We start from the raw sequence: 17,351 nt of genomic DNA, 5'->3' as shown, positions 1-17,351 counted from the left end.
GAAACTGAGGCTTAGAGAGGCAAATCACTGCTAAAGGTCACTCAGCTTAGCCCGGTTAGAGTAAACCACAAGATTTGTAATAGGGAGGCCAGGACCCAGATCCAACTGTCATCGTCCTGGCATCTCTTGTTTATGGAACTGCCAACTCAGAGTTGATATTTATAGTTCTTCCCCTGCAAATGAGACCCAAATAGGGAAAGAAAAGAGCTTCCCGTTTACCACCTTGAGACTGCTTTTTGAAGAAGAAATTTGAGTCTTACCTACTCCTAAAAGCTAAAAAGTGAGAGAAAAGAATAGCTTGGGACAGATGAGAGTTCACAAGGTTTCTCTAAATTCCGATATTGAGAATCCTGTGAAATTCTATTAACTCCAAGTGATGGATACTCACTTTTAATGACAAGAGTTGGCAATAGCTTTGTCAAATCCCTGCAACACTGAAAGTAGCTGTACGTGAGTGGACCAGCACATCATTAAAGTATATATGGCTATAATATTTTTTAATGCTTTAGTAAACTCTGATAGTAAAATATTTTTCTGTGATTTCTATATACAAACACTTCAGGTACTTCTGAACTACAATTATACAACTCATTTCTAAAAAAAAGTCTTGAAGTTAAAACTAAATTTATTTAATAGTTATCATTCAGTACTACATAATTTTTTAAGTTAAAAAAATGTGGTAAACTACATACAAGCGATATTAAGCAGGTATATTAATCAACACATGAGGGCTAAATTAAAGAGAGACTTCATCTAACAGTATGTAAATATACCCCTTGTTCCTGTCAAACTCCAAAAAGCCTCACTTCAGATGCTCACAATCACCCCCAGCCACTGTTCTGTTAGCTTATACACTACTCTTCAGGAATTCTTCTTCTTTTTTCTAAATATGATCATTTAATTTTTAAATAAAAACATTTTAAAATAAATTCTAATGCAGCAGCTGCCATTTTGGCAACGAGACTGTCACACAGAGAGCCGGTGTTAAAAGATCAGATTAAGAGCCTTCAGTCCTGGCACAGAGTGACGCTCACAGCCATGCAAGAGTGATTTTCCATGCCTCTGAAGAGACAGGAAATAGAATTCGTCTTCCTCTAATAACCTGCTCCTCCCCTCCCTCCAGATTATGGTCCATCTGGCTTCAGGGCAGAAGTAAAGAGTCCGACGATGCTCACAGAATGCCCAGAAGAGGAAAGAAGGTGGACGATGCTCAGATAAAAAACATCAGAGATGCCCTGATTTGAAGGAAACAACCATGTTTGTGTCTCACACAGTAAAAGATATACACAAACCTTAGTAAACTAGAAAAAGAGCAAATTAAATCTAAAGTAAGCGAAAGAAAATATATACACAGAATTAACATTTCCATGGCATAGATCAAGGGTGTCCAATCTACTGGCTTCCCTCAGCCACAGTGGAAGAAGAAGAATTGTCTTGGGCTACAGATAAAATACACTATAATAACTGAGGAGCTTTAAAAAAAAAGCAAAAAAAAAAAAAAAAAATCTCATAATGTTTTAGCAAAATTTACAAATTTGTGTTGGGCCACATTCAAAGCTGTCCTGGGCCACATGTGGCCTGAGGGTCCTGGGGTTGGACAAGCTTGGCATAAATCATTATACATGAATCAAGAATTTCAACCAAGAAATACCAAAGTATTTGGGAAATAAATAGTTAAGTGGCATGACAACAGTTAAGTATGACAACTGTCCTCCCAGACTAGAGCAAATGAGTTGCCAGTATCTCCCCATGGCTTTCATCTACAGGTACAACTTCCTTAGACAACTAATTTCAGTCTAGTCTTGCTCAGCACCACTACTGTTAAACATTCTGTTCCCACTGGGCCTGCTCACACAAACAACATAATTCATGTGGGAAAACAACTCACTGGCAAATCAGCTTCACTGACATCCCCAAAACAACCTTCGGCTTCTGAACACAATCCACAGAAATGTGATGAGACCAAAGCCGTACCGGTGGTCACATACAGGGGTCTGTGCCTATAGAGGCCCAAAGTCTAATACCACCCCAGGGACAATTCACACTTCTTCCTGTCACCTTAGAATATGACAGCCCAGCCTGGTTACAGCTCTGTGGGTCACACATTCTTCCCATTCTCCATCTCCATAAAGCAGAGCTGCTTAAAGTAAAAAGTACACACTTATCTGGGTCAGGCAGGGAGCAGTCAGGTTTCCAAAAGAAATGCAAATACACCCCTTGACCCTCATTCACCAAGCCATCTAATCTAGTCATAAGCAAATCCTAAGTAAAAACAGGCAAATGCGGATATGACTAGTGGTAGGTTTTGTACTCACAGCTAAAGGAAGAGCAAAGACAACATATCCTTTGTTTATGGAGAACCAGAAACGCATGTGAATTCAGTGTTAAGATTTGTGAATGTGAGTACCCCCTCCCCAGTATATACTTACAAAGGGTACCCATAGTTACTCAAGTCTAACCAGTTCAGACGAAAGAAAAAATCATCTATAGCAATCTGCATATCTCTAAAACACATGCATGCTCAAATACTGGCCACATAACATAAGCACATGCCTGCAGGCAGGCGAATAAACCTCTCTCCTGAAAAGCAGTGACACACACACTTATAGAACAACTGGGTAAGAGAAAAGTGCCTCTGTGCCTTCTCAGCCCATAGCACAAAGTATTGCAGCTACAAGACATGCAGATATTTCATTAGCTCCTTCCTTCTTAAATTGGATCTTACCTGAGCAAATGAAGGCATTCGGTAATCCAGAAGCAAAAACTTATCTTTTTCCAGTATTCTAACTTAAACTTTGTGACTACCAAAAGCAAGCAGGGAGAGAAGAAAAGCCACAAAGGAAGCCAACAAGCACTAGAAATGCAACGCTTTATTCTAACCTGCGCCCATTTGCTGACAGCATGCTCTTCCCCTGGCGGTGAGCAAGAGAACTAACTAGTGAGCCGCATGCCAGACTTCAGCAATGTGCTAAGCCTACCATCACCAAAACCTAATTTTGAGAAAAGTGGCACTTAGAAAAAGGAGTTCACTGAGTTCACCTTGCAGATCTTTTCCCAAATGCATAATAATATAAAGACTTAATCAGGTAACAAGAAGTAAATTTTTTAAAGTAACTAGCCAAAAGCTTCATTAGTTTGTTTACTACATAAAGTCTTTGCATTTCAGCTGTCCTGCCTGTTCTTAACACCCAATCACAATAGTACAGAGTAAGTTCCTGCTTTCCTGGCAGTTTTTCAGTCCACCCTATTAGGTACCATTATGACAAACAAGCATAATTCTGAGCAACACTACAAAGATAGCAAAATATTTTAAAGACTGAATTCTGCTTAGCCCAACTAGAAAATATTCCATTACATAAATACATTTAAATTATATTCCACAGAAATTTATTAAGGTGTAAAAGTTGGAGTGACAACACTGTTTCTTAGAAATGTAAATAAAATACAAACACCAAGAGACTGGCAAGGCCAGAGAGTCAGTTCTACAATCCCTTTTCTGCAAAACCACTAAAATGGCAACTTTTAGCCCAGTGCCTAAAATCAACCATCTTACCTCTTGGGACAGGAAAGGAATGACTTGTGCACAGATAGCATTCAGCCTCTTGACAATCTCTGCCTGCAAAACATAAGGGAAAGGAAAGCAATAAAGAAAACAGTCAGCTGGTTATAGATTCCCGAAATATTAACAGGATGATATTAAAACATACTTTATAATTTAGCTGGCTTATTTCCGAAGGAACAGGAAAACTATCTCATCGGCAAGCCCATTAAAAAGCAGCAGTGACAACAGTGCCACATTAATAGCACAATTTATTAACTAGCATTCATCTTAAAAAGTTAACCTTCAAGGATCAGGGCAATATAAAATGGAATTTAATTTCTATGACTGGAAATGTTTTCAAAAGCCTTCACCAGGAACCTTGCTCATGCTAATCTTTTTCATAAAACTTAGTTCTAAGTGTTTAGAATTTAGATAAGTAAAGATACATCCTTTCCTACATCTCAACTCCTTTAGTTAGTAACTCATTGGATTTTTGTATTTGTGGCCTTTGCTTTAAAAACACTAGTGCTGTGATTTTAAACCCAAGACCCTGAACTTCTGAAATAGCAGTAACCAAGCAACCCAAAAAAGTTGGTTAATTCAGATTCTTATAAATTCTTGAAGAATGGGATGTTTTTTTCAACCATAAAAATTTCCAAATGTGTCCTATCAGAGTTTTCGGTGCACAAAGGTTGAGAGACGCTAAAATCTTATTACACTTAGCAGAAAGCGATCTGTATGTATCTGGAGACTACCCTTGGGAACATTTTTTTTTTTTTTTTTTTTTTACTGTAGATATGCAAAAGTCCCAACAGTATCAGAACAGTCTATTCTCCAATATTTTTTGGAAATATAGACATTTTAAACCAAAATGATGCTACAGAAAGTTAAAAAAAAATATATCACCACTATATGTTCTGTTCAAAAAGTTACCCACAGATTTATCAGTTTATCTTAATTTGTATTTTCAGATGGTGCCCTGTATACTTGTGATGTATAAACACATAGTTTTTTTTAATACACATACATATAAAATAGTTTATAGTTTAATGATGGAATGAAGGAAAGAGAGCTAAGAAGTACTAAAAGGCAGAAAATGTAAAGAAATTACTATTCCTAAGACATTCTTAAATTCCACCCAGGGGTCAGTTCCTCATTTTATGAGAGGCCCAAAATGCTTTTTCTTGCCAAGTCATTACCAGAATGACAGCGACACTCTACTTGTGCAATCTAGGCTTCCTTCTTTCATCAGCAACCCTTCTAACTTTGTAGCTATGCAATCTTTTAAATGCCAGTACCTTAAAAACTTTGCCAGCCAAAAGAAAACACAAATTCACCATGAAGTTTCAAACCTAAGCTTTCCATTCCAGCCTGCATTCCTAACAGGATGGACAAAAACCCAGCACCAATAAGCAGCAGTGAATAAGGACCCAACTGTGCTGACCTGATTTAATTTACTGCACTGGCCCCATGGAGCATTTAGCTATCCTTTAAGAATGCTTAAGCCACCATGAAGAGCTGCAGTGGGAATCACCAAACCACTCTCCACCTGGACGAACATACCACAGTGGTTATGGGGTGAAATTCCAGGGTGAGCTAAGAAAATAGTGTAGCATTCGCCAGACTGAAAGTACTGCATCTCAAAGGCATTTGGTTGTTAAGCTTTTTGCAGGGAGAGGTGGAGGGGGAGAGAATAAAAGATAATGAGACACTTTGGGGCAGACCAAACTGATGATTCTAATGCTTAGAACCATCTGCCAAGCATATTTTCCTCATTATGTTGTTTACATAAATAAAATAGTCCCTTGCTAGGAGGGCTGAAAAATGTGTGGGCACATAAGAAAACTGAGTTCTTTAGTTTGCCTACATAATCTAGGCAATAAAAACTACTCTAAGGAAACTTACTCATCTGGTGAAAATAACAAAATTTTGGACCTAGGCTGTATTAAGACTGAGCAACTATTTAAAAAAAAATTCTACATATTCTTAAAAATAAATGTAAAAAGAAGAGCCTTTTTTACTCAATCACATATGTTAACACACACACAACAGAAAAGGGAGAGTAGAAACCTCCCAAACTTTCGTTAAAGGTCTCCTTTTGTTTAATAGACTTCTTAATTTCTTTAAGTTGTCATGCCAATGGATTTTCATGGTCAGGCTAATTGGCAGCAGGGGTGGGGGTTGGATGTGTGTGTGATTTCATAAAATTAAGCAGGTCATTCTTCACTTTGAAAGCTAAAGTTGCCTCGGAAACACGGCTGCTTCCATGGTCATCTAATTTTGCCTCTTTTGTCCCATAGGACCCAGCTTTAGGGAGGCATCATTTATTTACAGGCCTTTCCACTGGGCTTCAGCGATCAGCCAATAACACTGTGGACACACACTTCTAATGGCCTATGTTTTGAAACTGAGTCTAATATAATGGCGTGGGGCCCAAACTCCTTTCCAGCACAGCCATTAAAGGATGTAGGTTATTGCTGTTGTCACCATTGATATTTGTCATTGTAATGTAATTAGGGCCCTAAAATGATGCATTACAGCCCTTGGCACAGCTTCTATTAAAATCTTTTCTTCTGCTCACTGAACTGCGACCTGCTTTCTGATGAATAACAGACAGACAGCTTTAGGGTAAGGAGCAGATTCATCAAAGAAGTATTTTTCAGCTTTGGGGAAAGAAGGAAAAAAAGATAACCTAAGACGAAAAGCAACAGGGGAGGAAAAGCCACAATACACATTTGAATTTCATCTGACCACTTGAAATTCTGATTGCATCTGATGAATCTTGCTTAGACAATATATTCCCAGTCTTTGAATCACATGGTTAATCAGGGCTCTAATCTGCTATCCATCAGGCTACGCCAGTACTGTAGCTTCCAATCAAATTTATAGGTGATGTGGGTCATGCATCCCTGAGCAAGTACATTCACAGATAGCCCATTTAAACAGGCAGGGATTCTGAAAAACTGCTGTTAGGTTTACTAGATATTATAACGGCATTTGATGCTTTATGGACACTGCTAAACTATTGCCTTTAGATGCCCATGATATTCCAAAATAGCATTAACAGCCCCAATAAAAGGACAATTGTTCATGTCAAAATGTAACAAAAAGGTCATACTGGCAACCATACTTTGTCAAACACATTAACAACTTTTGACAATTCTATTGTATCTTCCATCTGAAGCTATGCATTTAAGAAATCTAAAAGTTGGACACATATTTTCCTATCTGCAACTCTACCATTCTATTTCCTCTCCTTTACACCATTCTCCAATTAAAAAAATAAATAAAATAAAAACAAGCACCATCACTACTAAAGAAAAAAACTTGGTTTGGGTAAAATAGCTTAGAAAAATGTCATGACAAAAAAAGGAATTCTATGAAAATCCCTTGGCTATGTACACAACACCTGGCATGTGAATGTCAATGGGCTAACTCTACAGTACTGATGGACAGTGGACTAGGAGCATGACCACACAGTAACGAAACGGAAACATAGACAAGAATCTTTTATCCTTTATCTGTTCATACTCCAACACTCAAGAATCACTGGAAAATTTATTAACTATTACATCATGGGAAAGTGATATCATGCATTGAAAAGAAAGCTGTAACTCAATCACTATGCTAAAAAGTAACAAATACTAATGCACACAATACCGAATGTATTTCCTTTATCACATGACAAATTTTACAAATCATTTAAAAGACAAAAACTTAGTTAATCATATACAGGAATGTAGCTACATTCCCTCAAAGACAATAAAAATCTGATTTTTATTTAGATTATTTCTGCCTATATGATTTTCTTAAAAAGACACAAATTTTATTTTAAAAATATATCAAACTTGGGTAAAAGTACCAATAGCTTTATTTTAATAATTAAAGGGATATATCAAAAGCAACTGTTGATTTTAAAAACTGTTTCATGGATTTGTCTCTCATCAAAATAGGAACACTATTACTACATATGTATTGTTGAAATAAAACAGAATAACAAAGCGTTATTAGGAAACCATTTCAGCAGCCAACTTAAAGCAATTAACAGTTTTAGGAAACATTCCTGAAAAATAACTTTTTACCATTAGTTTTCTATATAGTAGTTTCTTGCCAAATATTTTTAAAAGATGAACCTATTTATTTTATTAAACGTTTATCAAGAACATACATTTATCCACTTTTTTTTTTTTTTTGAGATGAATTCTCACCCTGCCGCCCAGGCTGGAGTGCAGTGGTGCCATCTCGGCTCAGCAACCTCAGCCTCCTGGGTTCAAGCATTGCCTACCTAAGCCTAGCCTCTGAGTCGCTGGGATTATAGACAGCTGCTACAATGCCCAGCTAGTTTTTGTATTTTTACTAGATAGGAGGGGTTTCACCATCTTGGCCAGACTGGTCTTGAACTCCTGACCTCGTGATTCACCCGCCTCAGCCTCTCAAAGTGTTGGGATTACAGGTGTGAGCCACCGTGCCTGACCTCATTCACTTTTATAGAAACATTTTTTAAAAGGTAACAAGTCTTACTTACCCTGCCTGAAACAGTTTTTAGAATAAACACAAGTCTTGCAGCCTTAACACTTTACTTCACCAGTTCAGAACAAAGACTGCAATTCTTTAAAATTTCAATCAGAAAATATCTTGATTTGCTCCAAATTTTCTAAAGTAACAGAGGACTAATGAGAAATTCTTTCTGACTTAAAATCCAAACTAAACGTTAAGGGAAAATATTCAAGTAGTACTTTTCTCTAAACTGACAACTCAGTTTTTGCCTTATCAAAAATCAATTTTACAAAAGAGTCAACACATAACACATAAAACTAACCGTATGTATTTTTTTTAAGCCTGATTGGAATAAAGCTTAAAGACAGACCAAGGTACTGTCACTATTGTTAGCAAGGTGGTAAACCAAATGTCTAAGGTTTATTTCAGTTCACATTCTTACTTTGTAAAAAAAAAAAATTACTACTGCTTAATAAAGCAATAAAACAAAGCGATAACATAAGAGTTGATGTGATATGTCATCTATCAGTTTGCTAAAGGACTAATTAAAACTAAGACTTGCTATTTTTAAAAGCTCTGCCCATCTCACTTACTTCTATGAGAAAAAGACACTGTCTGTAACAGGGTAGTCAATTTGTAATATGTTAAACAATGTGAAAGCGCATCATTCAACCTTTTTTCACACCCCTCATGCCTCCCTTCCACTGTTTCACCAGGGAGTTTAACCAAAACAATGATTCTATTAATAATGATACCACAAGCAATGCCAATTTGGTTTGTGTTTTGAACTCCTATTTATGCTACTTTACCACATGTTAAGTGTGCTTTAAAGTACTCAAGGTGCAGCTCAGTCAACTGCATACTCTCAGGGGTCCCATTTGTTTGTCCTAACAAGATACATGGGGCTACTGTTTGTGGTGCTCACGTGGGAAAATGCAGAACAATGTCCTTGAAGAGAGAGGGTCATAGTATACCTACATTTCATGGAACTATTCCAATCTAACCCCAGAGGTAAAGCTGTATTTTACTGAAGCATTTTTACAATGGTAAAAAAAAAAAGGAGCACCCTCTATTTTCTCCTACCATATGCGCTTTCTAGAGGTATATCTTTAAGAGAAATCCTAGATTGGTGCCTATTTACCTACATGCAGCTTCTGCAATCTGGTTATTGTGTTCAAATACTGCTACAATGTTAAGAGTGATGGAGAGAGAGAGATATTATCAAGGTTGAGAATGACGATCATTGTGCCAGACGATCATTGTGCCAGACTTCCAATTACTTGTACAAGCTCAAATCATTTCAGTTCTCAAGTCTGGAAACACTGTAACCAATGTTATCATGGTTCTACTCAGCTCCACCAGAGGGGAGAGGCAGGAAAAATGGGGGGAAGGAAAAAAAAAGGATGGGAGAGAAAAGTGGGATGTCAGTTGGAGTAGAAAAAGAAAATTACTTCTCTAGAGACCTTAACTTCAGCCTGCACAGAACAAGGTAGAGCCAGTCAGAGAACCCTGATTACTCTGATTACTAAGATACCTAAGTTCTACGAATAGTTCTTTCCTCAGCTGGTATGTCAGAGCAAGCCTTGACAACTGCCTGCTTTACATTTTATTTCTCTTCTCTTCTCTCTCCTTCCCCTCCTCCTCCTCCTCTCTCATATACCTTTCTCTTTCCTAATAACATAAATAAATGTACAGTTCCCTTTGAATGCTGATTTACAATTAAGCATTTTCATACTTAGCCACAGAAGAGGGAAGAAAATATTCCTTGTGCCCACAGTAAATGGAGATGATTCATCTTGATTTTTCCCAATATGATCTGTATGATCAAAATGATGTGAGAAATACCTAAAGACAAAGGTATTTTGGATATAGGAATAAAACAAAACAAAACAGACTAATAGTCCTTACTCCGTTCTCATCAAGGATGCCTACCTCCAGGGAAACAAGCCACCTTTTAAACAGTGAGCCATGCTCTATTTTTTAGTCTTTCTTCTCAGGTGAGGCTAAAGCTTCCTTGTCTGTTTACTTCTTATTTTTCTCTGTTTTTCAAGAAATCTCCATCTATCTTGCATTTCTCAGTATTTTCTTTCCTCCTCTTCTAATTCTAGCATGGCCTCTAGTGATTCTTTTCCCTCCTCCCAATTATATAAAATTCCATTTCTTTGAAGCTGTCACCACCAAAATATCCTTACAATACATTTGATTATCTTCTCACTATAAATGGCTGCTTATAGTAAGAAACCTAAGTTTTGGCCTTTACCCGTTTACTGAGATACCACTCTGCCATTACACTGCCACTACACTTGCAGGTGCAGGCACAGTCAGCAAGTGAATTCACAGGTCCGGCCCGGCTAGAGCAGAGGGCACATCAGGAGATGGAAGAGACAGTCCCTCTTCCTAGTATTTGCACTTGCTCTTCCCTCTACCTGGAACCACCTTCCCCAGATCTTCCCATGGCTCATCCCCACCCATCATTTAAGTCTCAGCCCACAGGAAACTCCCTCAGGTGCCTTCACTTACCATCCTCAATTACTCCTCCTCCTCCCACTCTCTGGCCCATTACAGTTTTATCTTTTCTTGACAGCATTTGTAATCATCTGAAATTATCTCATATATATTTTTGTTTACATGGACTAGGCTAGTGCTTCTCAAACTGTCATGTGCATACTAATCACCTGGAAATGTTAAAATTCAGATTGGAAAAGGACCTCATAGTCTACACTTCTAACAAACTTTAAGCTGTTGTTTAAAATGCTGGTCCAGAGACCAGACCTCTAGTAGTAAGGTTCTAGAGAATGCAGGCTCCACTGCAGATACCTTTAGCCCCAGTGGCTGGTATGTCAAAGACACTCAATATGCTTTTGTTGAAAAAACCGAAGAAACTACAGTTTAGGTGGTTGGAAATCTCATTAATTCTTTTGCAGGTCTGCTAAAATTGCTTAGAAATACAAGCATATATCAGAGATATTGTAGGTTCAGTTCCAGAACATGACAATGAAGTGAATGTTACAATAGAGAGAATCACACAATTTTTTCAGTTTCCCAGTACATGTGTGTACTACAGTACAGTACAAACATAAAAGTTATCTTTGTACTACAGTCTAAGCGTGCAGTAGCATTACATCTAAAAAAAAAATCAGCACATATAATACACCTTAATTTAAAAACACTTTATTGCTAGAAAATGCTAACCATCATCTGAGCCTTCATTGAGCCATGATCTTTTTGCTGACAGAGGGTTTAGGCTCAATATTGAAGGCTAATCAGGGTTGTGGTTGCAGAGAGTTGGAGGGCTATGGCATTTTCTCGAAAACAGACAATAATTAAGCTTATTAGCACTGACTGTCTCTTCCTTTCCAAAGAACTTCTCTGTAGCATGTGATGCTGTTTGACAGTATTTTCCTCACAGAATTTCTTTGAAATTTCCTAAGAGTCAATCCTCTTAAACTCTGCCCCTGCTTTATCAACTAAGCTGATGTAATACTCAAATTATTTGTGATCATTTCAACAATGTTCCCAGTATCTTCACCAGAAGTATATTCCATCTCAAGAAACTACTTTCTTTGCTCATCCATAAGAAGCAACTCCTCATTCACTGAAGTTTTATCACGAGATTGCAGCAATTCAGTCACATCTTCAAGGTCCACCCCTCAAAGACCATTCTGAGGGCCTTGAACCCCTCAAAGTCATCCATGAGGGTTGGAGTCAACTTCTTCCAAATTCATATTAATGTTGATATTTTGACCTCCTCCCATGAATCCCAAATGTTCTTAATGGCATAGAGAATAGCTAATCCTTTCTGGAAGGTTTTCAATTTACCTTGCTAGATTCACCAGAAGAATCATTATCTATGGCAGCTATAGCCTTACAAAATGTATTTCTTTAAGTCTTAAAAGTTGAAATTAGGCCGGGCGCGGTGGCTCAAGCCTGTAATCCCAGCACTTTGGGAGGCCGAGGCGGGTGGATCACGAGGTCAAGAGATCGAGACCATCCTGGTCAACATGGTGAAATCCCGTCTCTACTAAAAATACAAAACATTAGCTGGGCATGGCGGCACGTGCCTGTAATCCTAGCTACTCAGGAGGCTGAGGCAGGAGAACTGCCTGAACCCGGGAGGCGGAGGTTGCAGTGAGCCGAGATCGCGCCATTGCACTCCAGCCTGGGTAACAAGAGCGAAACTCCGTCTCAAAACAAAAACAAAAACAAAAACAAACAAACAAACAAACAAAAAAAAGTTGAAATTACTCCTTGATTATGGGCTACAGAATGGATGCTGTGTGTGTTCTGACTGCTTCATGCTATTTCCCTTTCTTTTCCTCTCCTCAGGCTTCCCAATTCTCTAAGACAACGGTATTGAAATTAAGCCAATTAATAACCCTACAGCGGAGGGCCACTAAGTGCTCAAGGGAGAGGAACAGTCTCACATCTCTCACTTTAAATCAAAATCTGGAAATGATTAACCTTAAGAGTGGAAGGCATGCCGAAAGCCGATGAGCCAAAAGCTAGGTGTGTTGGGACAATCAGCCAAGTTATAAACGCAAATGAAAAGGAGTTGAAGGAAACGAAAAGTGCTACTCCAGAGGTAAGAAAATGAAACAGCCTTATTGCTGACATAAGGATAGATAATTTAAGAACACGGGCTGTTGCTACAGCCTTCATTTTGTGAAAAACAAAGTCTCTGTGAAGCACAATAAAGCGAGGCCCAGTAAAACAAGGTATGCCTGTAGCTAAAGCACATTAATGTATCAACCATAAAGGAATACCCATCCGGAAAACCTGCTTAAATTCTGATTTGGTTTATTTAGTTTCCCATCACACATCTTTCCTGGCATTTAGGATACCATGCTATTCAAAAGAATAATAAATTATCACAGTGTTCAACAAAAGGAAACGCAAATTCATTCCGGACAATTCCTGACAATAAATGATTAAAGCTTCCATTCTGCAACCTTGGCAAAATACGTGTTTTAAAGATTATTTTTAAATGTAATAAAGGAAATGCAGCTCAACCTCCTTCTTGAGATTATTTATACCAGATTGCTGATCATCTGACCCACTGGACTGAGGGATTTGTTAGACAGCATATTGGGAGAGTACCTTGTATACAGCGTTCACGGTAAATCTCTACAACCTTATCTCCAGAGAACCAACTTGATGATTTTAAAAGCCCAAGAAAAGGGTCTAGTTCTGCAATGGCATCACTAGGTTCACAGGAAGTAAAAGGACAGTTCCTAATAATTCAAGGTGTGGTGGAGGAGCTCAGGAATTGTACACACTACAATATGTAGACCAGTTCATACTAACTAACCCCACTCAAAACAAGACAGAGTCAGGCTTGGAGAGGCACGGGCCCAGCTGCAGCAGGAGGACCCCTAGAGAACAGGCTATCCAAATCCCTTCAGAACAAGGTCCAAGAGTTGCTGCAACATCACTTGCTGAGCAGCAGGCAACCGAACCTGGGATTCCACATATGGATTCTGACACACATATTGCCTCGCCACTGTCCCTGATAAACCTGTCTGAATACTCTCACTGTAAGAAGGTTTTAACTATTAGGAAGTTTTTACTTAAACTAATTCCTTGCCTGTTTTTGTGTGTTTTGTTGTCGCGGACTGGTATATGGCACACAAAGTCCACTATTATTCATTGATTCCTCACTCAGGCTCCTTCACTGGCTCACACCAATGGAATCTCCAAATGCTGGGGAAAGCTACCTGGGACAGGCTAAGCAATTAGAAAAAAGAAGTCCCCTACCACAGACTGAAAACTCTTTATAATCAGAAAATTAATAGCATTTTCCCTGTAATCAGGCTCACATCTACTTTTGTTTGTTTTCTTCTTGTTTAATACTTGACTAGGCAGGTTGAGAAAATTAAAGGTAAAGTTAGCTATTGTGTTTCTATATTTCTAGTCACTTTTAAAATGTACTTCAGGTTGCTTTTAAATTAAATTCTGTAGGCAGTTTAAAATATTTAAATAAATGTACCTTAGAAAAAGTCTAAACCACGAGTGTATTACTGCCTTTTTGTACATTCAACAAATACTTATTAAATACCTACTCAGTACTTGTCAGGACTTTGTAGGTGCTGAACGGAGACAGAGGGGTGAACAAGACAAGTAAGTTCCTGCTGTGATGGAGCTCACATCATAGGCAGAGGAAGACAGAAGCCAACATACAAGTATATGAAGAAGAATTTTAGATACTGAGAAGTGCTATGAAGACAAAATAGGGGGTCTAAGAGAGAGCCCTGGGGTGGGAGGTGGGTCTGGTTTGAATGACATGATCAGGGAAGGACAAATAAAGAAGTGACTTGAAAGTTGAGATGTAGCTAAAAACAAAATTTTCTACACCACACGTTGCAGATGTTATTAACAAGTATTATATACATAAAGCAGTCCCTGATCAGATGCCCTCACACACTATGAAGAAAGTCAAACACTTTTCTTTACTGTTGGGTATCTCAGAGCCTTTCATTTGACAGTTCGTTCTACATCTTTGGAAGGGAGCACATTAAAAGCAATTACTACTCAATCTTCTTTGACTTTGGGCCCCTTTCACCTCAAAATTCTGATAGGAAATGATATTCTGTGGGAAACACTGGGATCAGCAGTAGTTTCCAGTCTGGGCCTTACATCAGCATCACTAGCGGACCTTTCACAAACAACCACACCCAGGCCTCACTCCAGACCAATTAACTCACAATCTCCGAAGGCAGGACCCTGGCGTCAGTATTTTATTTTAAAGCTCCCCAGGTGATTCTAATGTGCAGGCAGGATTGAAAACCATTAAGTTAGAGCACAGGATGCATGTAATAAAAAATAGAGTGGAAAATAAGGACAGACGGGGTTGTTCACTGGGGTCAGACTACAAAAGGTCTTGAATGCCACACTAAGGAGTTTGAACTTTATTTAGGAGGCAGTAAGAGCCCATCAGGGTCAATTTCTAGGAAAGCTATGATAAGTCCCAGACAGGTCAAGACACCACAGTGCATTTCTGTCCTTCACCCACTTCTTGCCACTGATTATATTTAAATGGTTGTGGACGGAAAGAAGAGATTTATAACCACAAAACATACCACAAGAGGAAAGATGGAGGATGAAAGATAATTTCAGAATAGGAACAAAATGAATTTCCAAAGCACCTCAGACTTAGGAAATTCAAAAAGATGTTTTCAGTTACTGGCTCCTACTCTAAGCTAGAAGGTGTGGTAGAAACAGCAGTTCTGAATGCAGAACTGATCCAAACTCGAGGTGTTTATAATCTAGCAGGAGAGAAGATAAAATACAAATAAACACAAAACGAATGCCATGTGTTAAGGGCCCTAGGTAGTACACAGAGGAGCCCTGGAAATCTAAGAGTGAGGAGGGGAAAAAAACCCTTCTGGCTTTGGGGAGAGAGTAAAATGTGAGCCATATTAATTTCATCACTTTTGATTATTGTCTGCTACTCTGCCATATACTGTGTTATAGTCTGAAAAAAAGGTAGAGGAACAAGACAGGACTTGCAGAGCCCATAATCTAGCAAACGAGACAGACACCGAAACAAATACAGAATGCAAGCTATTTTAAAGTGCTTAATAGAGGACTATTTCCCTGAGTAACTGAAGGTGAACTGAGTCTCACACACAAAGGAGAAGGGGGCAGAGAAAAAGGCAAGGCCATTCCCCAGAAAGCCTGCCATACCAGCAAGGGACACTGATATTCAAAGGCAAAAGTGAAAGGGGTAGTATCAGCACAAGGAGAAGCTGGAGAAGCAGATCCAAAAGAGCCTAGTGGACCAGGCTTATCTCTATCCAGGCAGACCAGTTAGGAGACTATTGCATTACTCATAATGAGTCCTTTGAAACATGGTGGCCAAGGGTGTTCCCCATCCTAACATTCATGGGAAGCTTGCTCTGTGCCAGACAATTCACTTAATGCTCAGGACAATTTTGAGAGGATTATTCTCGTCCCCATTTTACAAATAACGCCAAAGAAGAGTAAAGTTATTAATTCGCCATGATCATATAGCTGGAGAAAAGTAAACAAATGCAGGAGTAACTGGGAGTCGATACCAGAAGACCTCATATTTGACTAAGTATGGCTAATAAATAAGAGGGAAGGACAATAGTCAGCTCCCTCTCTGGGTTTCTGGCTTGAGAAATTGGGTGGATGGTGCTGGCATTTCCTCAGATAAGAATCACTAAGCAGGCTTGTGGGGGACTATGTCATTTTGGGATCTGCTGAATTTAAGTATCAGGGAAATGAGGACATACAATGGTCTCAGAGGAAAGGTCTGGGATAGTAGGGGAAAAAACCCTGTGATTCATCTACTCACAGTGAATAAAATTACCTAAATAAAGGGGCAAAGTGAGCAGAGAAGAGGACAGAGCAATAATGGGAATACTGGTAGGATTTTCCAGGGGCAGAAAAGGGCCCCTTAAAAATGACCCAACACCAAAAGACAGGTACAGAAGTAGACCAGGAGCTCCAGCAAGCCCAGATAAGGGAATAGAGAAGGCAATGGCTGTAGGCAAAAAGTCTGGAGGCCACCACAGCCGCTAGTATGACAACAGGTCTGATGGTCAGTGACAGTGACCGTGGTGATAACAAGGAATGGAGGCAGGCTGCACATGGAGAACTAGCAGACTATGTGCCTTCACTAGATTAGAAAACCAGAGGAGTATACGGAGCCCATGATTCCAGTGCGTAAAATGTGGATGACATGGTGCTACCTACTGTTCATTAAAATAGGAAAATCACAAGCTTGTGTTAAGGTTTGTTTAGGGGACAGTTATAGAGAGGCATGGGAAGAATTCAGAACCAAGTGACAAAACATCCTCAAAAGAACACCAAATATTATGAATGATACAGCTGTGCAGTCCCAAATCCTAGTGTGACTCTAATTTCTAGTCTAGCTAAACCATGACTTTAAACAAACCCCAAAATAACTGGGGACTCCATTTCTATAATCGTGAAATGGGAAGAATAGCTGCCCCATATCTGATTGGCAGAAATATTTATGAGGGTAGGCTTACAAATAAAATCCCTTAAGGTAAGTAGTTCTGTTTTAGACAGAACTGAGATTAGATAGTGCTACAAATTGAGTGACTGTATTGTTAGGTATCGATTCAAGCTTTGGGCTCTTTACTGTCTCTCAATTAAGAATGCATCCCTCACTAATTTATACTACACAGGGGAAGGCCTGCAAGGACCATGAGACGGGCTACAGAACAGATCTAATGTGGGACGGGGATGCCAGACTCACTAGCACGGTAGCAAAAGACAAGTGCCTCCTCATTGATTGGAAGGAGTGAGCTCCCAGACCTAGCCC

At 38.9% G+C, this 17,351-nt stretch overlaps 1 protein-coding gene across 7 annotated transcripts in view; it reads right to left on the bottom strand.

Moving 5' to 3' along the window:
* Nucleotides 1-17,351, bottom strand: part of LOC101042123 (transducin-like enhancer protein 4) — a 150,455-nt gene that overhangs the window by 109,617 nt on the left and 23,487 nt on the right. For all 7 annotated transcript variants that reach the window (XM_074395471.1, XM_039475006.2, XM_039475002.2 and 4 more), the window contains exon 5: nt 3,554-3,616. In XM_074395471.1, the coding sequence (XP_074251572.1) occupies nt 3,554-3,616 (63 nt within the window). The remainder of the gene's footprint in view (nt 1-3,553; nt 3,617-17,351) is intronic.

Source organism: Saimiri boliviensis, chromosome 2, assembly GCF_048565385.1.
Source record: "Saimiri boliviensis isolate mSaiBol1 chromosome 2, mSaiBol1.pri, whole genome shotgun sequence".
In the NCBI taxonomy this organism is placed as follows: Eukaryota; Metazoa; Chordata; class Mammalia; order Primates; family Cebidae; genus Saimiri; species Saimiri boliviensis.
The sequence above is the reverse complement of the archived record's forward strand: the minus strand, read 5'-3'. Positions and strand labels throughout refer to the sequence as shown.